The sequence below is a fragment of the Betta splendens genome, chromosome 13 (genome assembly GCF_900634795.4).
Source record: "Betta splendens chromosome 13, fBetSpl5.4, whole genome shotgun sequence".
NCBI classification, from domain to species: Eukaryota; Metazoa; Chordata; class Actinopteri; order Anabantiformes; family Osphronemidae; genus Betta; species Betta splendens.
In genome coordinates this window covers 16364402-16392301 of record NC_040893.2, presented here as the reverse complement: position 1 = coordinate 16392301, position 27900 = coordinate 16364402, and the positions used below count along the sequence as shown (strand labels likewise).

The following is a 27900-nucleotide window of genomic DNA, read 5'->3' as shown; positions in this document are numbered from 1 at the left end:
ACCGGAAGTGAAGCTCGAACTGAAACAGAGACCAGGAGACTACCAAAGTAAAACAGGAAGTGGAAACTGGAAACCCCTTGATTATATAGCTGATGACTGAAGTCCTTTCAAAATAAACTGGAACACAGAGCCAGAACCTGACAATTAGCAAATCTCCCCATTTATCCCCCATAGTGGATGACAAACATAAACACAATGTTTAATGATGATGCCATGATGATAATTCATCTCTTGAGGAATCTGGCCTAAGTAAAAACAAGCTTCATGTGTTTAAACACCTCAGATAAAACGAAGTGTCAGTGCAATCAGTAGGGTGGTAATATGAATTCCGCTTATAGATCGAAACACTGTCCTATTTGTTGTTTTAAATGTGACATGCTGATGGGTTTTTAATTGAAATTAATTTACTGTAAACTAGTTATTGTGAAATACAAATTTGTCTTAGAGAGATTTCTGTTATTTTCACATCTGTAGATCAAATTTGTTTTCTTTAACAGCTTTTCTCTTGTTCACAGATCCAACATGCAGAACCTGACTAATATTTCCATTAATGCAACTTCTAACAAAAGCCTTTCTGTACTCATCAAGGTGTGTGTGGTTGGCCCCTTGTTTTGTATCTTCTTTTTCTGTATTGTTTTGATACTGAACATCTTTGCATCTCACAGACAGTTCCTGGACACCTCCCGTTACATCCTGTTTGCGTCCATGCTCATCAATGATACTCTGCATGTTATGATCTCTGTGCTTCTCTTTCTCTTAGTCATAGCTCAGGTTAAATTTGCTCTTGGTCTGTGTTTTCCTCTTTTGTTCATATGCTCAGCCACTTTTCAGAACACTCCCTTCATCCTGGCTACCATGTCACTGGAGCGTTACGTTGCCATCTTCTATCCCCTGCAGTGTCCGGCAGCCTGGTGCTCAGATCGGATCTGGATCATTATTCTGGTCTTGTGGTTTCTCAGCTGTACGTTTCCTGTCATTGAGTACTCTATAGGGCAACGTTACCCTGCTGTGAATATGTTTTCTACTCATGGGCTTTGCCATCTTCCCACTGTCAACTCCTTACCAATTCAAACTTTGTTCAGAACTGCTGTAAATGTACTCTCCTTTGCAGTAGTGGCCGTCATTATTATCTTGACATATGTCAGAATCCTCTTGGAAACTCGGAAGATGAGACAGGACAAGGTGTCTGTGAGTAAAGCGACACACACGGTGCTGCTACATGGCTTTCAGCTGCTGCTGTGCATGTTGGCCTTCACTATGCCTATCACTGAAACCCTCATAGTGCTTCGTGCAGATTGGCCACCAGAAGACATAATATTTTTTAACTACTTCTGTTTCGTCCTAATCCCACGTTTCCTTAGTCCACTCATCTATGGCTTCAGAGACCAGAGTCTCAGGAGCTACATTGGTAAAACATTCATCTGCTTCCCAAAAAAAGTAGAATCCAGTGTCAGATGTCAAATACAGGAGAATTTGTTTCCTTCCTGACTGAACAATGAAAATAATGCACAAATAGCATACAATGTACAGTATTTATGTAGAATAAACAAGCTCTCATGTTTTTTAAGACAATAAAATATTGGAAGTTTTGGTAGGTTACAATTTGTTTTCTGGTCATGAACAGAATTATCAAGATTTAATGGATTGCAGCAAAATGTACAGTAAAAATATTTAAGTTTCAGTAAAGTTGGACCCAGGTCACCTTTATTGGACAATCCAATCCTGTTAATCCAGATAATCCTAAAAAATGTTTGGCCTGTTTGTTTTTAGTTTTACAGCCTCCAGATAATGTTTTTTTATAACAATCAGCAAATTACTGATGGGTTACCAGTGTCTGTATATAAGTTAAAATACGTAACTTATATTACTTATTTTTTTTATTACAAGTACAGAACAAGAGGGGGAGGAATAGCTATAAAGGCCCAGAGAAAAAAGCCTAATGAGGGACAAGGTCACCCCTGCTCTGGCGTGTTCCACTGAGGGCTTAAGGCCACGCGACAAACAAAATGGAGGACCCAAATGCTCTACTCACAACACATGTATGACATGAGTAACTAAAAACCATTGCATAACACAGGCGCCACAAAACACAAAACTCAGACTACAAATGTGAATTGGAGAGGCAGCTGGAATAATTAAGGAGAAGTCCATGTGCTTCTCCTATTGTTATTGTGACAAAAAAGTGGTAGTTTGAGATTGTGCATTGACTATCGTGTGCCTAACTCCAGAACCATTTCACACCAGTATATTATGCCACGCATACTCTAAATGATGTATTGGACTGTCTGACAGGGAGCAAAGGGTTCTCTATCTTGGATTTTAAGTGATTACTGTCAAGAAGTGTTTTTGAAGCAAAAAAAGGGAAAAAAAAACAGCCTTTATTTGTCCCCTTGGCATTCTCCAATGCCCCAAGGGATATACAGGTGTTCCAGCAACATTACAGCGGTTAATGGAGAGAGCCTGTCACGGAGCAAGCAGTAAGACTTAGGAAACTCGGGTGCAATACAAAAAATTATAATTTATTTACAACTTAATAAAATTGACCAATACCACAAAACTCAAAAAGGTCATAAAAAACTAAGTTAAACAATAGTTTAAAAAAAAGCTAAAAGTGGGCCCTAAATGTAAACTGAGATCAACAAAACAAACAGAAAATAAAGTCTCAGCCAAACATAACTGAGCTTTTTTTGTTTTACCGTTGACATCATTTCCTGTATGTACTTCCATTTTTGATTAATGATTTACATGTAAGTCCTAACCTGCGTGTGCTGTTAGTGCTAGCATTCCGTGTAGGGTTTCGGTGCTTGTCGCACAATCCTAGGTCTGTTTAGCACTCCCCAGTCAGAAACTCACTCCTTTACCGCAGTTTGTAACAACGTCATACTTTACACAGGAAGGGTTTAAGGACATAGGTTAGGCTACATTAACAAAAGAGTGTAATAAAATAAACAAATAACCAACTACAAACACTAAGCTTAATATAAATACAAGATAATAGTTAGACAACAACCAAAATATAAACTAAAAAACACTATTACACAAATTCTTAACATACAGGAAGCCAAAAATGAAATCACAAGTGGCAGATTCCCCCATTATTATTAGCTAAATTGTGCAAAAATGTTTAACATTGATGTTCTGTGCCCAGAGAAAAGTGTCAGTATTTTGTGTTTGGAATGAAAATGGTCAAATCATAAAACACCCATTCTGGAACATGTGGATATTGTTGGAACTGATGTTGTTTTGTTTGATATTGTTAATTTCACAAAACACCCTTCCCTCCAGGTTCTTAATCTGGCTGTGAACCACTGCTTCTTCTCTTTGGCATCAGGTAAAGTCAGAAAACAGTAGAAAGAAGTGATGATCACTTTTTTTCTGCCGGCTGAGATTAGTGGGCCATGCATGTAGCTTTGAAATCAGCGCTGAAACACTGTTAACATCTAAAAAGAACACCTGAAACATCTGAAAATTGAAATATTTTATTTGCAAACATTCAATTTGTCCTGTCATTAATTCACATCACATTTTTGTGTGGAAACTTGCATCATGCTCAAATTATTACAATGGGATAACATAACTAGTTTTCTCAGTACTGTATGTGACATGCATCACATTAAAATTAGCCATATTGTACATGCAGTAAGTAAAATATTGACATCTTTTAACTTTTGTTCAAACAGATTTGCATTTCAGAAATATAGATTTAGAACATTGGGAAGCTACATACATACATTACAGTATATTGTTATTGTTTACAATGATTTGCAGAGAGGAGCTCTGCAACTATGACAGATAAGCACATGAAACAAACTCCCCATTCAAATTGATGGATGACAAACATCAACATGTTTTTATAATGACAACGTGATGTTAAATCATCTCTTGAGGACTCTGGTGTGAGAGTAAACACCTCAAATTAGTCCCAGAGATGTTGCTTATTGCAAACAGTAATATTTATGAGCAGGTAGCTCTGCTCTGTAGTCTTTTAATTTGAATGTGAAAACAATCAGTTAACAGATCAACTATCAATGTTTTGTTTTTATAGACCCGAGGCTTTATTGCATTTGACCGGTCCATTAATGTTGTATTGTGGAACGATCCAACATGCAGAACGTGACTAATGTTTCAGTCAATGGCACTTCTAACAAAAGTCTTTCTGTCATCATCAGGGTGTGTGTGGTTGTTCCCTTGTTTTGTATCTTCTTTTTCTGCATTGTTGTTATGCTGCACATCTTTGCATCTCACAGACAGTTCCTAGACACCTCCCGTTACATCCTATTTGTCTCCATGATGATCAATGATACTCTGCAGGTCATGTTCTCTGTGCTTCTCTTTCTCTTGGTTATGGCTCAGGTTAGATTTGCTCTTGGTCTGTGTTTTCCTCTATTGTTCATTTCCACGGCCACTTTTAAGAACACTCCCTTCATCCTGGCTACCATGTCACTGGAGCGTTACGTTGCCATCTTCTATCCCATGCAACGTCCGGCTGCCTGGTGCTCAGACCGGATCTGGATCATTATTCTGGTCTTGTGGCTCCTCAGCTGTATGTTTCCTATCATTGAGTACTCTATAGGGCAACGTGATCCTGCTGTGAATACTTTTTTTACCCCTGTGCTTTGCCAGTCTACCACAGTTAATTCATCTCCAATTCAGGCTTTGTTCAGAACTGCTGTAAACGTGCTCTCCTTTTCAATAGTTGCCATCATCATCATCTTGACATATGTGAGAATCCTCCTGGAAACTCAGAAGATGAAACAGGAAAAGAGGACTGTGAGTAAAGCTACACACACTGTGCTGCTACATGGCTTTCAGCTGCTGCTTTGCATGTTGGCCTTCACTATGCCCATCACTGAAACACTTATAGTTATAATGGTTGACTGGTTACCAGAGTACATTGCCTTTTTTAATTACTTCTGTTTTGCCCTAATGCCACGTTTCCTTAGTCCACTCATTTATGGCTTTAGAGACCAGAGTCTCAGGACCTACATTGGTAAAACATTTATTTTTTGCCCACACAAAATTGAATCTAGTGATAGAGGTCAACTTAAAGAGAAATGTCAAGTGTAAATGTATTTTTGGTATTTTTTTTTACATAGTAGAAGTGGACATTTCAGTGTATGTTTTCCAATCTTACATCATTTTTAATACAAAATGGTTGTGTTATTTATCCATTCCTGGTTAGCTTTACAAGAAATTTCATAATAAAAAGATTATAACTTGATAGATTGTAATGCAGAAAAACGTTAAAACAGATTTTAAACTGATTTACTTTAAATAATCACAACTGTAAAAAGTCTAAAATGAGCAACCAGTATATTATTACTGTAAGTAAAGTGAATATATATTCAGACATGCATAACTAAACATAAAGGCTTCAATAATCTTTAAGTATTTGGTTTCTGCTTTTGGTTCCGCTTGTTATTATGTATATATACATATATGTACGAACAGTATGAATATATTTACTACACTGAAAACATCATCTGAGATGATGAATGCTTTAAAATATGTGAAATTAAGAACAGACCTTGACAGCTACACAAATAAAAGTTTAGGCTGATCTGCTTTTGATAAGACCACAAGAGTTCTTAATCTTAGTCCTTGGCAAACCAATGTGCTCGAAGTATTACTAGTCATGGCATCTAGTTAAAGTTAGAAAACAGTAAGTGGGGTTTGTACTGTATTTAGCTTTAAAACCAAAGTCACTATTCGGAACACTGATTGAATATTTGAAAACACATTTTGAAATGCAGGTACTTAAAGACTTTAGACACACTAGACACACTTCCTGTTCTCCATTGTGCCCATGTTTGAGAAGAAGACCACATTGCTCGTGCCCACAGCCCATCGTTGTCAAAGCTTTGGGGCGTGATGATTTCTGGGAGATGGACATAGGTTGATGTCAGACTAGAACTTTTTGGACAAAGGTAAAGCTGAAAATATAGTTCATACAGTAGGTGACATTAAGGGTAGACCCTGAGTGAGGGACCTCTCCAAAGGCAAAACAAGGCACCAGCAATAGTGATGACCTCAAGTCTACCAATAAAGACAGCAGCTGTTCGTGGACAGCTAAAATGAAAATACAAAACTCATCTTCAAGTTAATTTATTGAGTACATTGAACAAATAATTTTGTCAAATGTCAAATTGAGTTTCATAGGCCCCTCCAATAAAGTGGCTTTTGAATTACACTGAGTTGTTGAGAGGACAGGTGCACTAAAGGAAAAGATATAAATAGAGTCTGTGACCAACATACATGTAAATATCTGGTAAGTTTTATTTTTTCAATAATTTTGTCATAGACAGAACAAAGTATTGTTCTTTAAATATTGTTTGTTACCCTGTAAATCCCAGTACAAGAGACCAGGTCGGCCTCGCACATCAAATAGATTATTTTTTTAGCCTATGGTTTGTTAATACAGGTTTCCTAACATAGGCGAAGGAATTTACAGCTAATTTACTGCTTTTAATCGTAATGTCAACCCTGCTTCACACTCAAAAGCACCTGTACAGACCAGAAGATTACAGATATATTGTGACAAGGAGTCACAATGAGTTATAGCAGCTTCCTCCTTACAGTAAAGTATATGTAACAGTTGTTGTGGTTGCTGGAAATGTTTTCGGTGGTATGTATAATATTACCACACAGGATGTGTTGATTTATGGGTCTGGACTAAACCGACAAGAGTTTTCCTTATGCAGCCTGGCTTAGTCGTACACGACCTGTTTCTTTTTACTTTACTACTGTCACGATCTGAGGTTTTGTTTCTTGTTGTGTCCCGTTTTAGCACCGTAGTTCCTGTTTTATTTTGGTAATCTCCCGGTCTCTGTTTTTGGTTCTAGCTTCACCTTACGTTACATCACAGCTGTTCCTGCTTCACCCGGTCATTGTACACACCTGCAGTTCATCAGTCATCACTCACTTTGTATTTAAGCACCACCTCTAAGCCCAGCACCTTGCCAGATCGTCGTTTGTGTGTACCTCGTCATAGTCCGTTTCCTTGATCCCATCCGGCCGTGTGTTACGTACCTTGTTTCTGGACTGTTGACTCTGAGCCTGCCTTATCCCTCTCTGTTCTGTCTGCCCTGGTGTTGTACCCGCCTGTTACCGACCTTGCCTGCCTGACCGCGATCTGACGCTCGATGATTCTGGTATTAGATTTCCCTCGTGTATGAACCTTGCCTGTCCCTGACGTCGTCTCTGCCTAACCGGAATAAACCACCTTTTGTTCACCGTCAACCTGTGTACGCTGTGCATTTGGGTCCTCATCCGAGCGTCCCCTGACAACTACTGTACGAACGCAGACGTGGCCGGTGCTGGACCACCAGGAGCTAAGGCGAATGTGGTAGGTGTCAGGCTGTTTGATATGACGGACCCACATGCACAGCTTCGGGCAACAGGAGGTACGTATCGTTAGTTTTAATGGTCAAGGCAAGTTCCAAAGTCGTACAACAGGCAGAGGTCGATACACAGGCAGACGATTGGCGTCAGTACAAAGGGGTAAGCAGAGCAGGGTGGGCGGAGGAAGGCAGGAGGAGGGTCAGCATACAGTCACAGCAAGAGTCCAATTCAAGAGCCCGACGGCCCTGGGAGGTCCGAATGTATTCGATGGAAGTCCGCGATCAGGCTGGGGTCCAAGATGTCTGTGGCCGAGACCCATAAGCGTTCTTCCGGACCGTACCCCTCCCAGTCCATGAGGTACTGACGACCACGGCCCCGTCGCCTGCAGTCAAGGAGCTCCTTGACCGCGTAGGCCGGATCCCCACCCACGACCCGAGGAGAAGGGGGAAGAGTCGAAGGAGGAACCAAAGGACTGGAACGAAAGGGCTTGAGCCGGCTAACGCTGAAGGTGGGGTGAATCTTCATTGACCTAGGCAGGGAGAGCCTGACAGATACCAGATTAATGATTGCGGTTAGCCCAGTGGTGGAACAAGGCAGGGTGTTATGAGCAAACTCAACCCAGAGAAGCTGCCGTGACCAGGAGTAGGGGTTCCGGGAGGACAGAAGATGCAGACCAGTCTCCAGCTGTTGGTTTGTCCTCTCCGCCTGACCGTTGGATTCCGGGTGATATCCGGAGGTCAAGCTCACCTCTGCTCCCAGTAGGGCACAAAACTTCCTCCAAAAGCGGGACACAAACTGAGGCCCCCTGTCAGAGACGATATCCTGCGGGAACCAATGGAGCCGAAAGACGTGCTCCAACATCTCCTGTGCTGTCTGCTTGTCTGTGGGCAACCTAGGCAGGGGAATGAAGTGGGTGAGTCGGGAGAATCGATCAGTCACAGTCATAATTACCGTGTTTCCGTGGGACAGGGGTAGACCGGTAACGAAATCCAAAGCGATGTGAGACCAGGGTCAGTGGGGAACAGGTAACGGGCGAAGGAGCCCCACTGGTCGTTGGTGGGATGGTTTGTGGGACGCACAGAGCTGGTGGGCCGTGACATACTCCTGGACATCCTTCTTCATGCCTGGCCACCAGAACCGGCCCCCAACCACGAATGCCGTACGCCCCGTCCCTGGGTGGTTGCTGAATGGGGCGGTGTGCGCCCGATGGATCACGTCACTCCGAAGGTCTGGTGGAACAAACAGGCGGTTAGGTGGACAGGCGGGAGGAGCCGGCTGGCCCCGAGCTGCTGCTTTCACTCGGGACTCAATGGGCCAGGTCACCGCTCCCATCACGCAACCCGCAGGAAGGATGAGAGCGGGCTCTTCCGGGTCTTGTTCGGCCTCATGGAGTCGGGTCAGGGCATGTGGCTTGGTGTTCCTAGATCCGGGTGCGATAAGGGAGGTGGAAGTTAAAACGGGCAACAAAACAACGACCAACGGGCTGGGCGGGAGTTTAGCCATTTGGCTGTCCTAAGATATTCAAGGTTTCTGTGGTCTGTATACACCAAAAAAGGTTGCTTGGTGCACTCCAGCCAATGGCTCCACTCTTCTAATGCGATCTTGACGGCCAGCAGCTCCCTGTCCCCGATGCCATAATTTCTCTCGGTGGGGGCTAACTTACGGGACATGAACGCACAAGGATGCAGCTTGCCGTCCTTCGGATCTCGCTGTGAAATCAGCCCCCACCCTGGATTGAGAAGCGTCCACCTCCACCACAAACTGCCAGGACGGGTCAGGGAGGTGTAAGATGGGCGCGGAGGTGAAGCTCCGCTTGAGCTGACAGAAAGCGGCGTTAGCTTCTGTGGTCCAATGGAAGCTAGTCTTTGAAGAAGTGAAGGCATGAAGGGGAGCCGCAATAGAACTGAACCGGCGAATGAACCGTCGATAAAAGTTAGCAAACCCTAAAAAACGCTGCACCTCGCGTCGGCTGTTTGGTGTGGGCCAGTCCTCCACCGCCTTGGTTTTAGCCGGGTCCATGTGGATCTGTCCCTGAGAAATGACGAAGCCCAAGAATGACACCGTGGAGACGTGGAATTCGCACTTCTCCGCCTTGACAAATAACTTATGCTCAAGCAACCGCTTCAGAACCTGCCGAACATGCAGGCGATGCTCCTCCTCTGACCGAGAAAAAAACAAAATATCATCAAGATAAACAAAAACAATGTCATTGATCATACTTCAGAGGACATCATTAAGCAGGGCCTGGAAGACGGCCGGAGCATTCGTCAACCCAAACGGCATGACCAAATATTCAAAATGGCCGTTGGGGGTGTTGAAAGCGGTCTTCCACTCATCACCCTGTCGGATCCGCGCCAGATAGTAAGCATTACGAAGGTCCAATTTCGTGAAAATTTTAGCTTCGGACAGTAATTCGAAGGCTGACGACAGCAAAGGGAGAGGATAGGAGTCCCTTACTGTGATTTCATTAGGGCCCCGGTAGTCTATACACTATAGGCGGAGAACCAGGACATGATAAGAACATGACAGGAACCAGACCGAAACTGTGACAGTTGTAGGCTGTTCATTGGCAGTCTTGGCAATGGTTCTTCTTTGAGAGGTAACCTAAAATAAGTAATTTTAAAAACGTAATATTGAGCAAAACAACTTAAGTTAATTATTGTTATTATTATTAAATTGGTTCAAAATTATAAATTAGATTTATAAAGGTTGAAGCATTTTTTTTCCTCAGTGATGTTAAAGACTTCAGATCACATGTACAAATTACTTAATAAGCCAAGAGTTGGAAATTGTTACGATGATTTGATTAAGTAGTGCTAACAGAAGATTTTTTTGTGGTGAAGGTTTGATAGACCTGAAGTTTATGGTAATGACATATTGAGGATATCTGTTGCTGCTTCCTCCTTTTTAGGAAAAATCAGGTGCTAGCAAAAATGGCAGCTTGATGGGGTCTCAATATGTTCTCAGTGATGTGCTCTTGATGCCTTGGATAGTTCGGTCAAGGTCTGTACCACAAGGCCCTAGTTAGAAGGGGACTCAACAGGATCTTGTGTCAAAGAGCTTGGGAAAAAAAATCCAAAATGAGTAGTTAATACAGAAGAGTAGTTGACACACTGGCCCACTGTCAGTTTAATGTGTCTTCAACCATAAACAGATGACCTTAGTCTCCTCTACCTATAACACATGAGCTCATAAAACAAACTCCATATTCAGATTATGTCATGGCGCTCTAGGTAGCGGACCCACATGCAACAGCGGAGACAAGACTGGGTGGGTAATGCAGTTTACTGATTCTCGTGGTCAGGCAGGCAAAGGTCGGTACACAGAGGAAGCAGTTACGGTACAGGCAGGGGTTAGACAATCGGTGGTCACAAGACGGGCTGGGGTCAACTCACGGCAGGGCAGGATCATAGGCAAGGCACGAGTCAAGGTCAGGAGAAGCAGGGTCATTCACGGTCTTCAAGATACAGATACAAACGCTGGATTGCTGGCTAATGCTCGTAGACAATCTGGCAGGGTGCTGAGGTGAGAGGTGGTGCTTAAGTAGTGAGTAGTGACGGCTAGATGGGAAACAGGTGAGTAGTCTGGAACAGGAAGTAAGGCTGGCAGAAACTAACAATGACTGAGGCGGGAAGTGACAAGAACATAAAACCGGAAATGACATAAACAGTGGTGCAATGACTGAGTCCATGACAGATTAGTGGAAGACAAACATTAACACAATGTTTAATGATGGCACCATGATAATTCGTCTCTTGAGAAATCTAGTCTAAGGAAAAACAAGTTGCATACAGCAGGTCTAAAGACCTCATATAAGAAGAACAAAGACAGTTGTTGATCATTTCAAACAATGTTCATTTCAAATGCAATTATGCTCATGGATGGAAACACTGTCTTCTTTCTTTTTGAATGTGAAAACAATCTGTTTTGAAGATTTTTTGAAGCTACAATTGCTTTATCTATTTCAAAAATCCAACATGCAGAACCTGACTAATGATTTAGTCAATCCCACTCCTAACAAACGACATTCTGTGATCATCAAGGTGTGTGTGGTTGTCCCCTTGATTTGTATTTTCTCTTTCTGCATTTTTGTTATGCTGCACATCTTTGGATCTCACAGACAGTTCCTAGACACCTCCCGTTACATCCTGTTTGCCTCCATGCTCATCAATGATACTCTGCATGTTATGTTCTCTGTGCTTCTCTTTCTCTTGGTTATGGTTCAGGTTAAAGTTGCTCTTGGTCTGTGTTTTCCTCTGTTGTTCATAACTGCTGCCACTTTTAAGAACACACCTTTCATCCTGGCTGCCATGTCACTGGAGCGTTACGTTGCCATCTTTTATCCCCTGCAGCGTCCGGCAGCCTGGTGCTCAGATCGGATCTGGATCATTATTCTGGTCTTGTGGTTCCTCAGTTGTACGTTTCCTGTCATTGAGTACTCTATAGGGCAACGTGATCCTGCTGTGAATACTTTTTATATTCCTGTACTTTGCCAGTCTACCATTGTCAACTCATCTCCAATTCATGCTTTGTTCAGAACTGCTGTAAATGTGTTCTGCTTTGCAGTAGTGGCCATCCTCATTATCTTGACATATGTCAGAATCCTCCTGGAAACTTGGAAGATGAGACAGGACAAGAGGTCTGTGAGTAAAGCGACACACACTGTGCTGCTACATGGCTTTCAGCTGTTGCTGTGCATGTTGGCCTTCACTAGTCCTATCACTGAAACCCTCATAGTGCTTCGTGCAGATTGGCCACCAGAAGACATAATATTTTTCAATTACTTCTGTTTTACCCTAATTCCACGTTTCCTTAGTCCACTCATCTATGGCTTTAGAGACCAGAGTTTTAGGAGCTACATTGGTAAAATATTTCTCTGCTGTTTCAATACATTTAAATTTTAAATCCAGTGTCAGATGTCAAACACAGGAGAATTTGTTTCCTTCTCAATAGGGCTGCAACAACGAATGAAAATTATTGATAATAATCCATGACGGAGATTGTCGATATCGATTTATTGATTGATTGCTTTGGCTGCTCATTTAACAAAGCCAATGGGGAAACAGTGGAAATAACAGATCAACCAGCAGTAGGAGAAAGGTTGCGTCCTAATTTCTTCATTTGAGTATTAAATATGAAACTAAGACAATGTTAACCTGCAAGCTTTGCAAAGTTCAACTTGTGACTTGGAAAAACGATGTTGATACATGAGTATGTGAGAGAAAACACACTATGTCACAGATGTAGCAGCAGAAACAACACACAACCTTGATTGATTGCTGTTGTGTAAAAAGTGTGTTACTTCAAAACAGTCACACTTTATCTGTACTTCTGCAACTCGCAAGCCTCAGCTGACTGTTCAAAGTAATGATTGGCACCACCATAAAACATCTCAATAAAAACAATAAAAAATTGGGCAGATTCATTGAATGTCAAAATAATCATTTGTTACAACCCTGTTTCTCAACTGAACATCTAAGCAAGTCCAAATGTAAATGTATTTTTTTTATTTCAGCAGAATGTATGCAGTTTAAAAGTAATTTTATACTGTAATGTTAATGCTCAAGTTACAAAATAACAAAGCTCAAAGAAAACTGAAGCATGTCTTCCTGGCTGCACTTTTTATTTTGTCAATAGAGTAATAGAAACATATACTGTACATGTAAATAAAAGGGACAAAATCCATAGATCTTGTTCTTTGAAAAAATATATTTTGGTATTTTGAGTGACCGTTTTAGCGTATGTTGTCCAAATTTACAGCAATTTTAATACAAAATGGTTGTGTTGCTACAGTATTTCTTCATTGTAATTTAGCTCTACAAGATATTTCATAATAAAAAAATTGTAACATTAAAAAGGGGTCCTTGTCATCGAATGCAGAAAGACTTCAAAATCGACTATTATACTGATTTATTTTAAAGAATCTCAATTGTGAAAAGAAAATCTAAAAAGACAGATTGGTATTTTGGAAATCTGTAATTTCTAAATTAAAATCTATATCAATAATCTTAATCAATAATCTTTACTTATTTACTTTGTGCTGGTTGTTATGCTTGTTATCACATTATAATTGTCAGGTTCTGGCTCTGTTCCTTGTTTTATTTTGGTTCCAGTTTCCATTTCCGGTTTTATTTTGGTAGCACTCCCGGTTTCTGTTTCTGTTCCTGCTTTACTTCCTGTTTACCCGTTGTCACAGCTGTTCCCTGTCAGTACCGGTCTTCATTACACACACCTGTTTAGTATCAGTAATCAAGTCACGTAGTATTTAACCACCACCTGTGTCCTCAGTTCCCCGCCAGATCGTTGTTTGTGTGTACCTCGTCATAGTCCAGTTCTTTTGATCCTGTCCGGCCGTATATCGTGTACCCTGTTTCTGACTGCTGATTTCGAGCCTGCCTTATCCCTGCCTGTCTTGTCTGCCCTGGTCTTCTGTTCTGCCTGTTGCTGACCTTGCCTGCCTGACCACGACCTGCCGCTCGACGATTCTGCTGTGTCGTGCTGTGCATGTGGTGCTGTCGTGCTGTCCTCATCTGTGCGATCGTAACAATAATAGAACATAAATATATTTACTACACTTATAACATAAACCTGAGATGATGTATGCATTACAAAACTTGTGATATTAAGAATAGACCTTGACAGTTACACAAATATAAGTTTAAAGTTAATTTGCCTTTAATAAGATCACAATCCATTTTTACCTCAACAAATTGCTTTTATAATTCATGGTGGACATGGATGACAAACATATTTTTATATGATGACACCATGATGTTAATTCATCTCTTGAGGAATCCAGTGTGAGTGTAAACAAGTTGCATGAGTCCAAACACAGATAAGGTGAAGAGTCCCAGAGATGTTGTTCTTGCTGTAATAATAAACGGTAATAATTATAAACAGGAGGCAATTATGAACTCTGCTAATGAAAACACTTTATGTTCACGTTCAGAAATGAAAAGACTAATAAGATTAACAGATTAACTTTGAATGTTTTGTTTTTACAGAGCTGGGGGCTCACGTTGCCTATTGCCCACTATTTATTTATATGTTGTATTGTTGAAAGTAGGACATACTGGTGTTTAACTAAATTTCTTTTACATCTGTTATTGTGAAATGCAAATGTGTGATGGACAAATTTATTTTATTTTCATGTCTGTACACATTTGTTTTGTTTTCTTTAACAATTTTGCTCTATTTGACAAATCCAATATGCAGAACCTAACTAATGTTTCAGTCAATGGCACTTCTAACAAAAGCCTTTCTGTGATCATTAAGGTGTGTGTGGTTGTCCCCTTGTTTTGTATCTTCTCTTTCTGCATTGTTGTTATGCTGCACATCTTTGCATCTCACAGACAGTTCCTAGACACCTCCCGTTACATCCTGTTTGCCTCCATGCTCATCAGTGATACTTTACATGTCATGTTTTCTGTGCTTCTCTTTCTCTTGGTCATGGCACAGGTTAAAATTTCTCTTGGTCTATGTTTTCCTCTGTTGTTCATAACTTCTGCCACTTTTAAGAACACTCCCTTCATCCTGGCTACCATGTCACTGGAGCGTTACGTTGCCATCTTCTATCCCCTGCAGCGTCCGGTCGCCTGGTGCTCAGACCGGATCTGGATCATTATTCTGGTCTTGTGGCTCCTCAGCTCTATGTTTCCCATCATTGAGTACTCTATAGGGCAACATTACCATGCTGCAAATACATTTTCTACTCATGTGCTTTGCCAACTTCCCACTGTCAACTCATTACCAATTCAGACTTTGTTCAGAACTGCTGTAAACGTGCTCTGCTTTGCAGTAGTTGCCATCATCATTATCTTTACATATGTAAGAATCCTCCTGGAAACTCGAAAGATGAGACAGGACAAGGTGTCTGTGAGTAAAGCGACACACACTGTGCTGCTACATGGCTTTCAGCTGCTGCTGTGCATGTTGGCCTTCACTATGCCCATCACTGAAATGCTCATAGTTATTATTGTTGACTGGCTACCAGATTACATTGCTTTTTTAAATTACTGCTGTTTTGTTCTAATCCCACGTTTTCTTAGTCCACTCATCTATGGCTTTAGAGACCAGAGTCTGAGGAGCTACATTGGTAAAACAATTCTCTGCTGCTCCAGCAAAGTCGAATGCAGTGTCAGAGGTCAAATCAAAGACAACTTCTTTCCTTCCTGACTGAAAATTTAAATTAATGCATAAATAGGATATAATCATCGTTGGAGTTTAACCATATGTTTAATCCAAAATCTGACTCTGAAGTTAAATGGGATTCTGTTGACGTGGTTACATTTCGACTGGTGCAAGGTACGTCTAACTGGCAATTTGACATTTAATTTAATTTAATTTATATATTTATATAATATGTAACTTGATTAGCGGCTGCTAATGCTAATACTAATGGTTGCCAATAAGCAGCCTGAATTAATACAACAGAATATTCATAACACGACTACAGCTTGTTTGGGAGCATAGTTCAATAAACTAATATAAACTCATTTTTTACACGCTTTTGTCTTTATTGTGTTGCTGCTGTGTCAAAATAAGCTGCAGCTTATTTTGACACATAGATCATAGATCATAACATAGATCTTTGTGGGGCGGAAAAGTGGTCTGGGCCTGGAACTATGCACCAAAGTCAAGATTATTAATCATCAAAGTAGAGTATAAGGACCATACAAAATACAGTATGACATGGTAGGTTGAATACTAATAAATCCTAAACCATACAGTAAAAGTATGGATGGGGTAATAACAGCACAACACACAAATAGGAGCAGCAGCACATAAACAGGACAAAAAAATCGATCCCCGTCTGTAGCCGATTGAAGGCTCATAGCTATTAGCTGTTCCCCCCAGGTGTATGTGATTGCAGGAAAAGGACAAAAGCTAGACCCACTGTTCCCTGCCTGTAGCTCGAAGACCGATAGCTTTTAGCTTTTCTCCACACAGGTGTGTGGCTGCAGGAGCTCACATAAGCACATTTAAAGGGGACAAAGTCTCAGTCGACTGGCTGTAGCCGTTAGCATAGCTAGCTATTAGCTTGCCTTACACATGGGTTACTACATTTTAAACAAACAAACTAGTATTTTAAAACATTATACTGTAAGTATCAAGAATGTACTTACTTCAGTGAGTGGACGACGGACTGTAGGATTAGATCTTTTTTTCAAGGAGCCGTGAAACAAATCCAGCATTGTACTGTATGTTCCCTCGTTTGAAATGCACATACTGTACGTATAAATGCTGAGGCAGTTTTTCTGGCAAGGAAATGCACTTCTACCGTGCTCACTGTGTGCAAATGTGACCCATAGAGTAGATGAACGCTCCAAAGTGTCTAAAAAGTGGATTTTGCATGATATGACCCCTTTAAAGTTTGTTGTTTTGTATTCACTTAATTCAATACCAGCTTTCCTTCTGACAGAGTTTTATCCTCAGTTTTGTTCTCTCTGTGAAGTCAGTCAGTGTAGAATGACCACATCTCAATGGACAAGGTCAATTCAAAGTAGATCCTCCCAATTAAGTCTGGTCTGAGGCAGACAGTTTTGGAGTGTACAGAGTAGATATGACAAATCAGCTCATAAGTCAATCTCCCCATTCAGCTTACTGGATGACATGATGATCATGATTATAATTACTCTCTTGAGGAATATGACTGGAGTAAAAACAAGCTGCATGTGTCCAAACACTTTAGACAAGTGGCGAGTGTCCCAGACATGTTGTTCATTGCAATTGATAGCATGCAATCATGAATGCTCATGGATGGAAACACTGTGCCTTTTTTATTTTTGACATGCTGGAGTTTAACTGAAGTTCATTTGAACTATTTATTGTGAAATGCAAATGTGTTTGGGGACATTTCTTATATTTTCATGTCTGCAGACTTTTGGTTTCCTTTAACAGCTTTACTCTAGTTCACAGATCCAACATGCAGAACCTGACTAATGTTTCCATTAACACCAATTCTAACAAAAGACTTTCTGTGATCATCAAGGTGTGTGTGGTTGTTCCCTTGTTTTGTGTCTTCTTTTTCTGCATTGTTGTTATGCTGCACATCTTTGCATCGCACAGACAGTTCCTAGACACCTCCCGTTACATCCTGTTTGCCTCCATGCTCATCAATGATACTCTGCAGGTCATGTTCTCTGTGCTTCTCTTTCTCTTGGTTATGGTTCAGGTTAATTTTGCTCTTGGTCTGTGTTTCCCTCTGATGTTCATATCTGCTGCCACTTTCCGGAACACTCCCTTCATCCTGGCTACCATGTCACTGGAGCGTTACGTTGCCATCTTCTATCCTCTACAGCGTCCAGCCATCTGGTGCTCAGATCAGATCTGGGTCATTATTCTGGTTTTGTGGCTCCTCAGCTGTATGTTTCCTATTATTGAGTCCTCTATAGGGCAACGTGATCCGGCTGTGTTTACTTTTTCTACCCCTGTACTTTGCCAACTTCCCGCTGTCAACTCATCTCTAAATCAGGCTTTGTTCAGAATTGCTGTAGATGTGCTCTCCTTTGCAGTAGTGGCCTTCATCATTATCGTCACATATGTGAGAATCCTCGTGGAAACTCGAAAGATGAGACAGGACAATGTGTCTGTGAGTAAAGCTACACACACTGTGCTGCTACATGGCTTTCAGCTGCTGCTGTGCATGTTGGCCTTCACTAGCCCGATCACTGAAATGCTCATAGTGCTTCGTAAAGAATGGCCACCAGAAGACATAGTATTTTTCAACTACTTCTGTTTCATCCTAATCCCACGTTTCCTTAGTCCACTCATCTATGGCTTTAGAGACCAGAGTCTCAGGAGCTATATTGGTAAAACATTTCTTGCTCTTCCAACAAAGTTGAATAAATTGTCAGAGGTCAACTGAAAGACATTTTTTTTTCCTTCTTGACTGAACATTAAAATAAATGGAGAATACGATGTACAGTATTTATGGAGAAACAAGCCGTCATGTTTTTCAAAAGAAAGAAAATACTGGAACATGAGAATTAATGTTTTTATAAATTAAATTATATTTTAAATGGTCAAAAACAGAATTTGTCATTTTTAATGGATTATGGCAATATAGAAAAAAATATTTCAGTTTTATTAAAGCTAGACTCAGGTAACGTTCACTGGGTACTTTAATCCTGTTAATCCAGATAATCCTAAAACCTAAAGATTTCTCGACCTGTTTGTTCTTAGCTTTGCAGTACAAGAAATTATTTATAAGATTCATTACTGATGAGTTACCAGTGTCTGTACTTTTACATTGTACAGTAGTACAAAAATTTATTACAGATACTGTGAAATTCTTTACATTAATGTATTGCTAAATATAAAGTACAACCATATGTTGTAGGCTTTCTAGTATCTTTAAACAATACCGTAATTTACAGATTTTGATTGCAGTTGCAACCACTGAATAAGGCTTTTTTAAATGAAATGTATTAAATAACATTGTACTTTAATCTGTGTAAACAAGCAGTATTCATCGAAATGTGTTTAAATACACACAAAAACGCATAAGCACTGAATCATAAAAGAGCTACTCATTCACACCCACAGTGTATAATGTACATGTAGTACAGTAGCACTCTGTGTCAAACCTTGATAAAAGGAATAAACTGAGCAGTTGAAAAGTAGTAAAATGCTATTTATTGTTAAATTAAGTTCAGGGGAATTCACATATTTGATAAAATACCTTGTAATGTATTGATTGTGTATGAGGAACTCTAACTATATCAGTTTATATACCAAACTCCCCATTCAGCTTAGTGGATGACCCACATAAACACAATGCTTAATGAAAACACCTTGATGATAATTAATCTCTTGAGGAATATGGTCTGAGTAAAAGCAAGCTGCATGTGTCCACCTCAGATAAAGTGAAGAATTTCCCAGATATGTTGTTGATTTCAATAGATAGCATGAAAATATGAATTCTGGTCATGGTCGGAAACACTGTGCTCTTTTATGTTGAATGTGACATGCTGGCCTATAACTGGAATTCATTTAAACTAGTACTGTAAATGCAAATGTGGGTTGGAGAGATTGATTTCATTTTCATGTCTGTACACATTTAAACAGCTTCACTCTAGTTCACAGATCCAACATGCAGAATCTGACTATTGTTTCAGTCAACGCCACTTCTAACAAAAGCCTTTCTGTGATCATCAAGGTTTGTGTGGTTGTTCCCTTGTTTTGTATCTTCTTTTTGTGCATTGTTGTTATACTGCACATGTTTGCATCTAACAGACAGTTCCTAGACACCTCCCGTTACATCCTGTTTGCCTCCATGCTCATCAGTGATACTTTACATGTTATGTTCTCTGTGCTTCTTTTTCTCTTGGTCAAGGCTCAGGTTAAAGTTGCTCTTGGTCTATGTTTTCCTCTGTTGTTCATATCTACTGCCACTTTCCGGAACACTCCCTTCATCCTGGCTACCATGTCACTGGAGCGTTACGTTGCCATCTTCTATCCCCTGCAGCGTCCAGCTGCCTGGTGCTCAGATCAGATCTGGATGATTATTCTGGTCTTGTGGCTCCTCAGCTGTACATTTCCTATTATTGAGTACTCTATAGGGCAACATTACCCTGCTGCAAATACTTTTCCTGCCTCTGTACTTTGCCAACCTACCATTGTCAATTCATCTCCAATTCAGGCTTTGTTCAGAACTGCTGTAAACGTTCTCTCCTTTTCAATAGTAGCTGTCATCATTATCTTTACATATATTAGAATCCTCCTGGAAACTCAGAAGATGAGACAGGACAAGGTGTCTGTGAGTAAAGCTACACACACTGTGCTGCTACATGGCTTTCAGCTGCTGCTGTGCATGTTGGCCTTCACTATGCCTATCACTGAAACGCTTATAGTGCTTTGTGCAGACTGGCCAACAGAAGACATCGCATTTTTTAACTACTTCTGCTTCATCCTAATCCCACGTTTCCTTAGTCCACTCATTTATGGCTTCAGAGACCAGAATCTCAGGAGCTACATTGGTAAAACATTCATCTGCTTCCCAAACAAAGTAGAATCCCTTTTGACTGAACAATGAAACTAAAGCACAAATAGGATACGATGTACAGTATTTATGGAGAATAAAACCAGCTGTCTTGTTTTTCAAGAAAAGGAAATACTGAAACATGAGACTGAAAGTTTATATAATATACATTTTGTTTTTATTGTTTATGAACAGAATGTATTGTGGCAAAATGTACAGAGAAATGTTTCAGTTTCATTGCAGCTGGACCTAGGTCACTTTCTCTGGGCAAATTATTACTGTTAATCCAGTTAATCCTAAAACCTAAGGGATTTTTGGCCTGTTTGTTCTCAGTTTTACACCACAAGAAAATGTCTTATAAGAATCAGTACATTACTGATGGGTTACCAGTGTTTGTATTTTTAACATGTACAGTAGTACCATAACATATTCACAATTTCTTGCTAAATATGTTGTAGGCCTTCTTTCTAGTATTGTTTTACATTACTGTAATTTATATATTTTGATTATAGTTTTGCAAATACTAAATAAGGCTTTCTTCAAAATATATTGAATATTAATGTACTTTTAATCTCTTTTACCAAAATATATAATTGCAACATTACATACTGTAAGCTCTTGGCAAAAGCTTGTTTGATTAAGTGTACTGAAGTATATTTCTAAAATATACTTTGGGGAGTAAGTACACTTATGTGAATCTACCTCTGCTGTCTTTATAAGTTTACTCATTTAATGCTTCTTGGGACTACATTGGTGCACTTTTCAGTTCCCAAAAGTTTACTTGAAGAGTCAGCTTCTTTCCCAGGCTGTTTCTGAGCTGAACTCTACCAGTCATACAATACAATGACTCAATGACTCTCACAGACATAAGAATAAATGTGCAATAACCACTGTTGAATGTGACATACAGTAGCAAGCTGCAGTTTATTTGTACTGCATTGTTTTGTAAATAACTATAATTAAAATTGCTAAAAGAGGAAACACAATGATGGAGACCACATATAATTCCTTGGTTGTCCTGTGCAGACCTGGCGATTAAAGCTGATTCTGCTGATTTTAAATGTAAAATTAAACTTTAAGCACAGAATTAGTCACATTTTATGCACTAATAACTGCATTAAAATGCACTTTACGTAAACTTGCAGATACCAGTCGTGTATTTCTAGGCTACAAACAGTACTGAACAACTAAACTATTAGTGTACTTCATACAGGCTAAACCTGTAGTTTATAGATTGTACTGTAACAGCAAACTTTTGATATTAGATATCAAAAGTATACTGCAGTATACTGCTACTTTTGATATTAGATATCAAAAGTATACTGCAGTATACTGCTACTTTTGATATTAGATATACATTTACTTATAATAGTACTAATTAAACTTCATTGAGCCAACATTTGGGAAGCTTCATGAAGTGTTTTTAAAGGACACCTGCAGTGGCAAACTCTCCTTCTGCTCCTTAAACCATGCCCTCCCTACTGCACTGGAAAGAAAATATTTTTTATCCTTTTAAACGTTATACTGTTAACCTGTGTAAATTTTACAGAGACAGTTACTGTTACTCCCCTAAAGCGGGGAGAAAAACGAGTAACAAGCGTTGTTTCCTCAATGGTGTCTTTCCTCGATTGATTGTGCATAAACATACACATACAACATACATGTAACAGTTCACGAAATAAATGAGTTAAAACATAACATTGTTTCTGTAACTATTACCAAATGGGGGCTAACCACTAGCGCACTTAGGCACCACGTGCCACGCTGCTCAATTAAATGACTCCTCCAGAAGACCCGTACATATTACTGTAGCTTAGTCCATGTCACGTATGTTTAGCACTTACAGTATCATTGTGCATTTTTGTAAGGCCACGCGCCTTCCACCTACCTAAAGCGGGGAGAAATTGTTATTAACGATTGACAAGCGATGTTTCGTCACTGGTGTTTTTACTCGATCGAGAAAAGCAGCGCGATGTTCCCAGGTATGTGGGAGGAGACCCGACCACTCGATTTCAGGTCAATGGATTAAAGCGACTGCCTGGATGATCTACTTATTATTGGGTCTCACTCGTCACATTACATTTTACAGAGACTGTTATTACATTTATACAGAGATTGTAAAATGTGATGGTTTTGCTCTTGGCTTGCAGAGCTACCACAGAAAGACTGACACTTTCTGTTCTTTCGACTGTTCCTTCTCTGTCTGAAAGGATTGAACTGCAATCTGTATGTCAGCAGTGGAACACACTAACCACTGCACCAAACAGCCAGCACCATTTATTAATATAAATAAACACATAAAAGTATTGTTGCAAATACATACTAAATAATAATAAAATACTAACGATACTAAAAAACAATACTAAAAAAGGGGGAATGAGTACAATTTAGTAAGTGTTTAGTAAAAGTAAAAAGATAAATTAAACATTACTAAAATATAACTTACATAAACGTACATCGTAGTAAGTACTGTATAAATGCAAATGCATTTAGAATAAAATTTACTAAGGAGTGAGTAAGATTTAGTGATTTGTTTGAATCAATAACCAAAAAAGGAAAGTTTACTTGAGTACTTAAATGATAACTACTATGTTCTATTAAGTAAATTAGTCCTTTGATATTTACTTAGAATTTCTGCATGGAAATTGTTACCTAGATTTAAGTAGTAAAGTAAATTTCACTACACATTTGTTTCAGTGTATTAGGGTACTTCATACAGACTGTTAGTATACCTGTAGTTTATTGTATAATAGAACTCTCGAGAACTCTTGTCAGCTTATACGTATGTATTATTACTACATTTTACGTGCACGTGCACATACAGTACAGTACTAATTATGTAGTTCTAGGCTACTAACTGCACTGAACAACTAAACTATTAGTGTTCTACATACAGGCTATTAGTCGTCTGTAGTTTATTGTAGTATACTTTTGAGAACTTAAATCAACTGTAATTGCAATATGTATTATTAGTACACTATTTTTTTTATTTAGCATATTAAAGTACATTTTTTTACTCTATTCTCTGAACCAATTGTTTAAGTTTTTTTATACTTGATCACATACATTGCACAAAGTGTAAAACGCTGGGGGCCATTATGGGCTATATAAAAATATATGTTGTGAAGGGGATTGCCAGAAAATTCTATCACAAGTTCAAGAGTTCAGTTATTTATGAAGGAATTTCATTTTAACAAGCAAAATACAGAAAAATGTGACAGTAAATAAAAGCAAGGCTTTTGGGCTTTGTCCAGTGCAAGAAAGTGTCAGAGGTTTATATACAGTAGGTCTACTATATCCAAGCTGTGTGGAAATCTTAGTATATGCTTTTGGTCTTACAAACCATTTTTAGATGATGGAGCTATATTGCAGATAAATATGACAGACTGAAGAAAAGATTCAACGGTGCTGTGCACTTAAAAGATGGTTAATTGGGTTTAATCAAGAATTTTCTTGGCTTTAAATTGAAATTTGCACATCAAATATCTGCATACTGTGCATTTAGCAAGCTATACATTTTCCATGATTTTACTTTCATATTCATACATAGAGTCTGTTTCAGGTTTCGATCCAAGCACCAACCACGTTGTTCAGTCTCCAGGCAGTTGTAAATGTCAGCGATGTTCCTATTAGACTCGTCTTTGATAAAATTCTTTGCTAAATAGCCCTTAATATTTTAATTAACGCAGCATAGCCACGTTTTGGCTTGGAGGGAAAAATAGGAAATGAAGGTAAGACTTATTTATTTATTCTTTCAAACACATAAAAGCAGTTGATATACAAACACATAATTTCGCACATATACAACGTACATAAGCCAATCTCATCATTCAGCTTACTGGATGACAAACATACTGTAAAAACAATATGATTATGATGACACCATGATTACAATTAGTCTCTTGAGCAATATGACTGGAGTAAAAACAAGCTGCATGTGTCCAAACACTTCAGATGAAGTGACAAGTGATATGTTGTTAATTGAAATAATTAGCATGCAATCATGAATGCTCCTGAATGGAAACACTGTTCTTTTGTTTTGAATGTGACATGCTGGAGTTTAACTGCAATTCATTTACACAAGTTATTGTGAAATGCAAATGTGTTTTGGGGAGATTTCTTTAGACATTCAATTTGTTTGCTTTAATACATTTGCTCTAGTTTACAGATGAAAAACATGCAGAACCTGACTAATGTTTCTATTAATGCCACTTCCAACAAAAGCCTTTCTGTGATCATTAAGGTGTGTGTGGTTGTCCCATTGTTTTGTATTTTCTCTTTCTGCATTGTTGTTATGCTGCACATCTTTGCATCGCACAGACAGTTCCTAGACACCTCCCGTTACATCCTGTTTGCCTCCATGCTCATCAATGATACTCTGCAGGTCATGTTCTCTGTGCTTCTCTTTCTCTTGGTTATGGTTCAGGTTAAATTTGCTCATGGTCTGTGTTTTCCTCTGTTGCTCATATCTACTGCCACTTTCCGGAACACTCCCTTCATCCTGGCTACCATGTCACTGGAGCGTTACGTTGCCATCTTCTATCCGCCGGTCGCCTGGTGCTCAGATCGGATCTGGATCATTATTCTGGTCTTGTGGCTCCTCAGCTGTATGTTTCCTATGACTGAGTACTCTATAGGGCAACGTGATCCGGCTGTGTTTACTTTTTCTACCCCTGTACTTTGCCAACTTCCCGCTGTCAACTCATCTCTAAATCAGGCTTTGTTCAGAATTGCTGTAGATGTGCTCTCCTTTGCAGTAGTGGCCGTCATCATTATCGTTACATATGTGAGAATCCACGGGCAACGTGATCCTGCTCTGAATACTTTTTTTACCCCTGTATTCTGCAGAATAGCTAGTGTCAACCCATCTCCAATTCAGACTTTGTTCAGAACTGCTGTAAATGTGCTCTGCTTTGCAGTAGTGGCCGTCATCATTATCTTGACATATGTCAAAATCCTCCTGAAAACTCGGAAGATGAGACAGGACAAGGTGTCTGTGTGTAAAGCTACACACACTGTGCTACTACATGGCTTTCAGCTGCTGCTGTGCATGTTGGCCTTCACTATGCCCATCACTGAAGCGCTTATAGTGCTTTGTGCAGACTGGCCAACAGAAGACATCGCATTTTTCAACTACTTCTGTTTCATACTAGTCGCACTTTCCTTGGTCCACTCATCTATGGCTTTAGAGACCAGAGTCTCAGGAGCTACATTGGTAAAACATTTACTGTATCTGCTACCCAAAGAAAGTAGAATCCAGTGTCAGAGGTCAAATGAAAGACAACTTGTTTCCTTCCTGACTGAAAGTTGAAACAAAAGTACTAATGGGATACATAGTACAGTATTTATGGAGAACAATTAAAATGCCATGTTTTTAAATTAAAGAAAACACTGGAATATGCGACTAGAAGTTTTTGTAAGTTACATTTTGTTTTTACTGGTCATGAACAGAATTAGTCATGTTTAATCGATTGTTGCAAAATATGGAGAAAAATATTTCAGTTTAATTGCAGCTGGACCCAGGTCAAGTTGACTGTATAATTTAATCCTGTTAATCCACTGTAATCCTAACGCCTGTGATTTTTTTTGGTCTGTTTATTCTCACACTGGCTCTCAGTACAGTAGTGGATGTATTATGGGAACCACATGTGATCTATGAGGAGAATTAAATGAAACAGCTAACTAAAAATGGAATACATATACAATAAATATAATAACAAACAAAAAATAATTGTTTACATCTAAATATAGTCTGGCTAATAATAAATGCTTTAAAAATAAGTATTTTGTTCCTTTTTAGGAAACATAAGCATTCATTGTTGTTTCACCTCCACAAAAACAACTGACATTATTTCAACTACAGTATATTACAATGTTAATTTATTTTTAAGTTTAAGTATTTTGCAAACCTCTTCCCAACCATTAGCATTAAATGTTTCAACAGTACATCAAAACCACAAAAATAACTGACATTATTTCGACCATATTTTAATGTTGAAGGTCAGTTGTATGCCTGCTGCTGGGATAGTGCCATAACTTCTACTACTGTGAACTAATTTACATGAATGCATTGCTAAATATACAGTAATGTAGCAACTGCGGGGTCAACACTTGCCACAGGCAGCCAACACGCTAAGTATGTATCCACATACAGGCAAACAATGGGTTGCCGGAGGAGCGGGCTGTTGATCTGTACTGGCCTAAGAGATGTTTTTCAACCATTCAGAGGTTTTGAGGGCGGGGCCCAAGACAGCTACAGCGCTCACTGAACTGGAACCAAACAGAATAAATGTGTCTTATGTGGACATTGCCAAATTAAATCTCTTTCGAATGGCATGAAACAAGTCATTTTTAGTCACGCCAAAGCTGCTTCTGAATCAGCTGACTCACCTTAGTATCATTTAAACACATTACACACCGTTGATGCCTGAACAAACAGCGGATGGAGACTTTGTCAGACTATGTTGGATGTAGCGTGTGTGAGAAGTATAAACATAAGCAAGGCACGCTAACAAATGCCGTAACTAAGTGGTTAGCTACAAACTGCAGGCTGATTAGAGTTGGAAGATGTCAGTCTGAGGAATGTTAATAAAATAATAATAAATGACAGCACTTGTGAGCCTCCCTCATGACTCACCATCACAAGAAGAATACACAGTATAATATAATATAATAAGAATAATATACAGTTGTATGAAAAGGAGAGGACTATGAAATGTACAACATGTACAACTGTTATAATAATTCTAAAAATGCGCAATTGACTACTTTTGAATTTGTTACTGAATGCAGAAAAATCATGCAGGTAATGTGATTAGTGATTTTATTTGCTGCCCTGCACTAGTTTAAATACATCCAAAAATGCATTAGCACTAAACTGAGTACAAAGAGCTGTAGGCTCTACTCCTTTACACCCACAGTGTATACTTACAGTACAGTAGCACCCCTGCGAATCAAACCTTGTTAAGATGAATACATTGAGCAGTTGAAAAGTATTAAAATGTATTCCTTTTTTTCAAATTAAACTTCAGGGGAAAATACGTATTAAATAAAATAACTTATAATGATTGATTGTGAATATAATCTCTTTTGACAGCTATTTACTACAGTGGCGACATTAACAAAAAACACAGCAACATTAACAGAAAACACACCGTCATTAACAGAAAACTGTTACAAACTCCGGTCCGTTCTGCCCGGCGGGGCTTGACGGAACCCTGGGGACAGGAGAGGAGATGCAGTGGCGTGGACGAATGAAAGCACCGACAGCTATTTACTAAGCTTTATTATATACATGAGTTGTTCATCTCTTTTAGAGTTATTTGCAAAGCTTTTTATTTTGCTCTGGTATTCACTAGAGACAATTATATAAATAAAGTTTTGATTTCATTTCATTTGTGAATGAGGAACTACTGTATGACAAATCAATGTATAAACTCCCCATTCAATTTAGTGGATGACAAACATAGACACAAAGCTTAATGACGACACCTTGATGATACTTCATCTCTTGAGGAATATGGCCTGAGTAAAAGCAAGCTGCATGTGTCCAAACACCTCATATGAAGTGAATAGTG

The 27900-nt window shown here is 39.2% G+C and overlaps 5 protein-coding genes and 2 pseudogenes across 5 annotated transcripts; all 7 read left to right on the top strand.

The window, feature by feature from the left end:
* Positions 1-306: 306 nt before the first annotated feature.
* LOC114868277 (odorant receptor 131-2-like) lies at positions 307-1530 on the top strand. Its single transcript, XM_029171731.2, has one exon. It carries the CDS (start codon positions 523-525, stop codon positions 1486-1488), a length of 966 nt encoding a protein of 321 aa, XP_029027564.1. The 5' UTR covers positions 307-522; the 3' UTR covers positions 1489-1530.
* Positions 1531-4104: 2574 nt separating this feature from the next.
* LOC114868276 (odorant receptor 131-2-like) lies at positions 4105-5067 on the top strand. The gene has a single exon (XM_029171730.1). The coding sequence runs from the start codon at positions 4105-4107 to the stop codon at positions 5065-5067; it is 963 nt and encodes a 320-aa protein (XP_029027563.1).
* A 5838-nt stretch (positions 5068-10905) lies between these two features.
* Positions 10906-12294, top strand: LOC114868274 (odorant receptor 131-2-like; annotated as a pseudogene).
* A 2024-nt stretch (positions 12295-14318) lies between these two features.
* LOC114868273 (odorant receptor 131-2-like) lies at positions 14319-15516 on the top strand. Its single transcript, XM_029171727.3, has one exon. It carries the CDS (start codon positions 14455-14457, stop codon positions 15514-15516), a length of 1062 nt encoding a protein of 353 aa, XP_029027560.2. The 5' UTR covers positions 14319-14454.
* A 1750-nt stretch (positions 15517-17266) lies between these two features.
* LOC114868271 (odorant receptor 131-2-like) lies at positions 17267-18208 on the top strand. Its single transcript, XM_029171726.1, has one exon. The coding sequence runs from the start codon at positions 17267-17269 to the stop codon at positions 18206-18208; it is 942 nt and encodes a 313-aa protein (XP_029027559.1).
* Positions 18209-19435: 1227 nt separating this feature from the next.
* Positions 19436-20377, top strand: LOC114868270 (odorant receptor 131-2-like). The gene has a single exon (XM_029171725.1). The coding sequence runs from the start codon at positions 19436-19438 to the stop codon at positions 20375-20377; it is 942 nt and encodes a 313-aa protein (XP_029027558.1).
* A 4123-nt stretch (positions 20378-24500) lies between these two features.
* Positions 24501-25639, top strand: LOC114868269 (olfactory receptor 13C8-like; annotated as a pseudogene).
* Positions 25640-27900: the final 2261 nt, after the last annotated feature.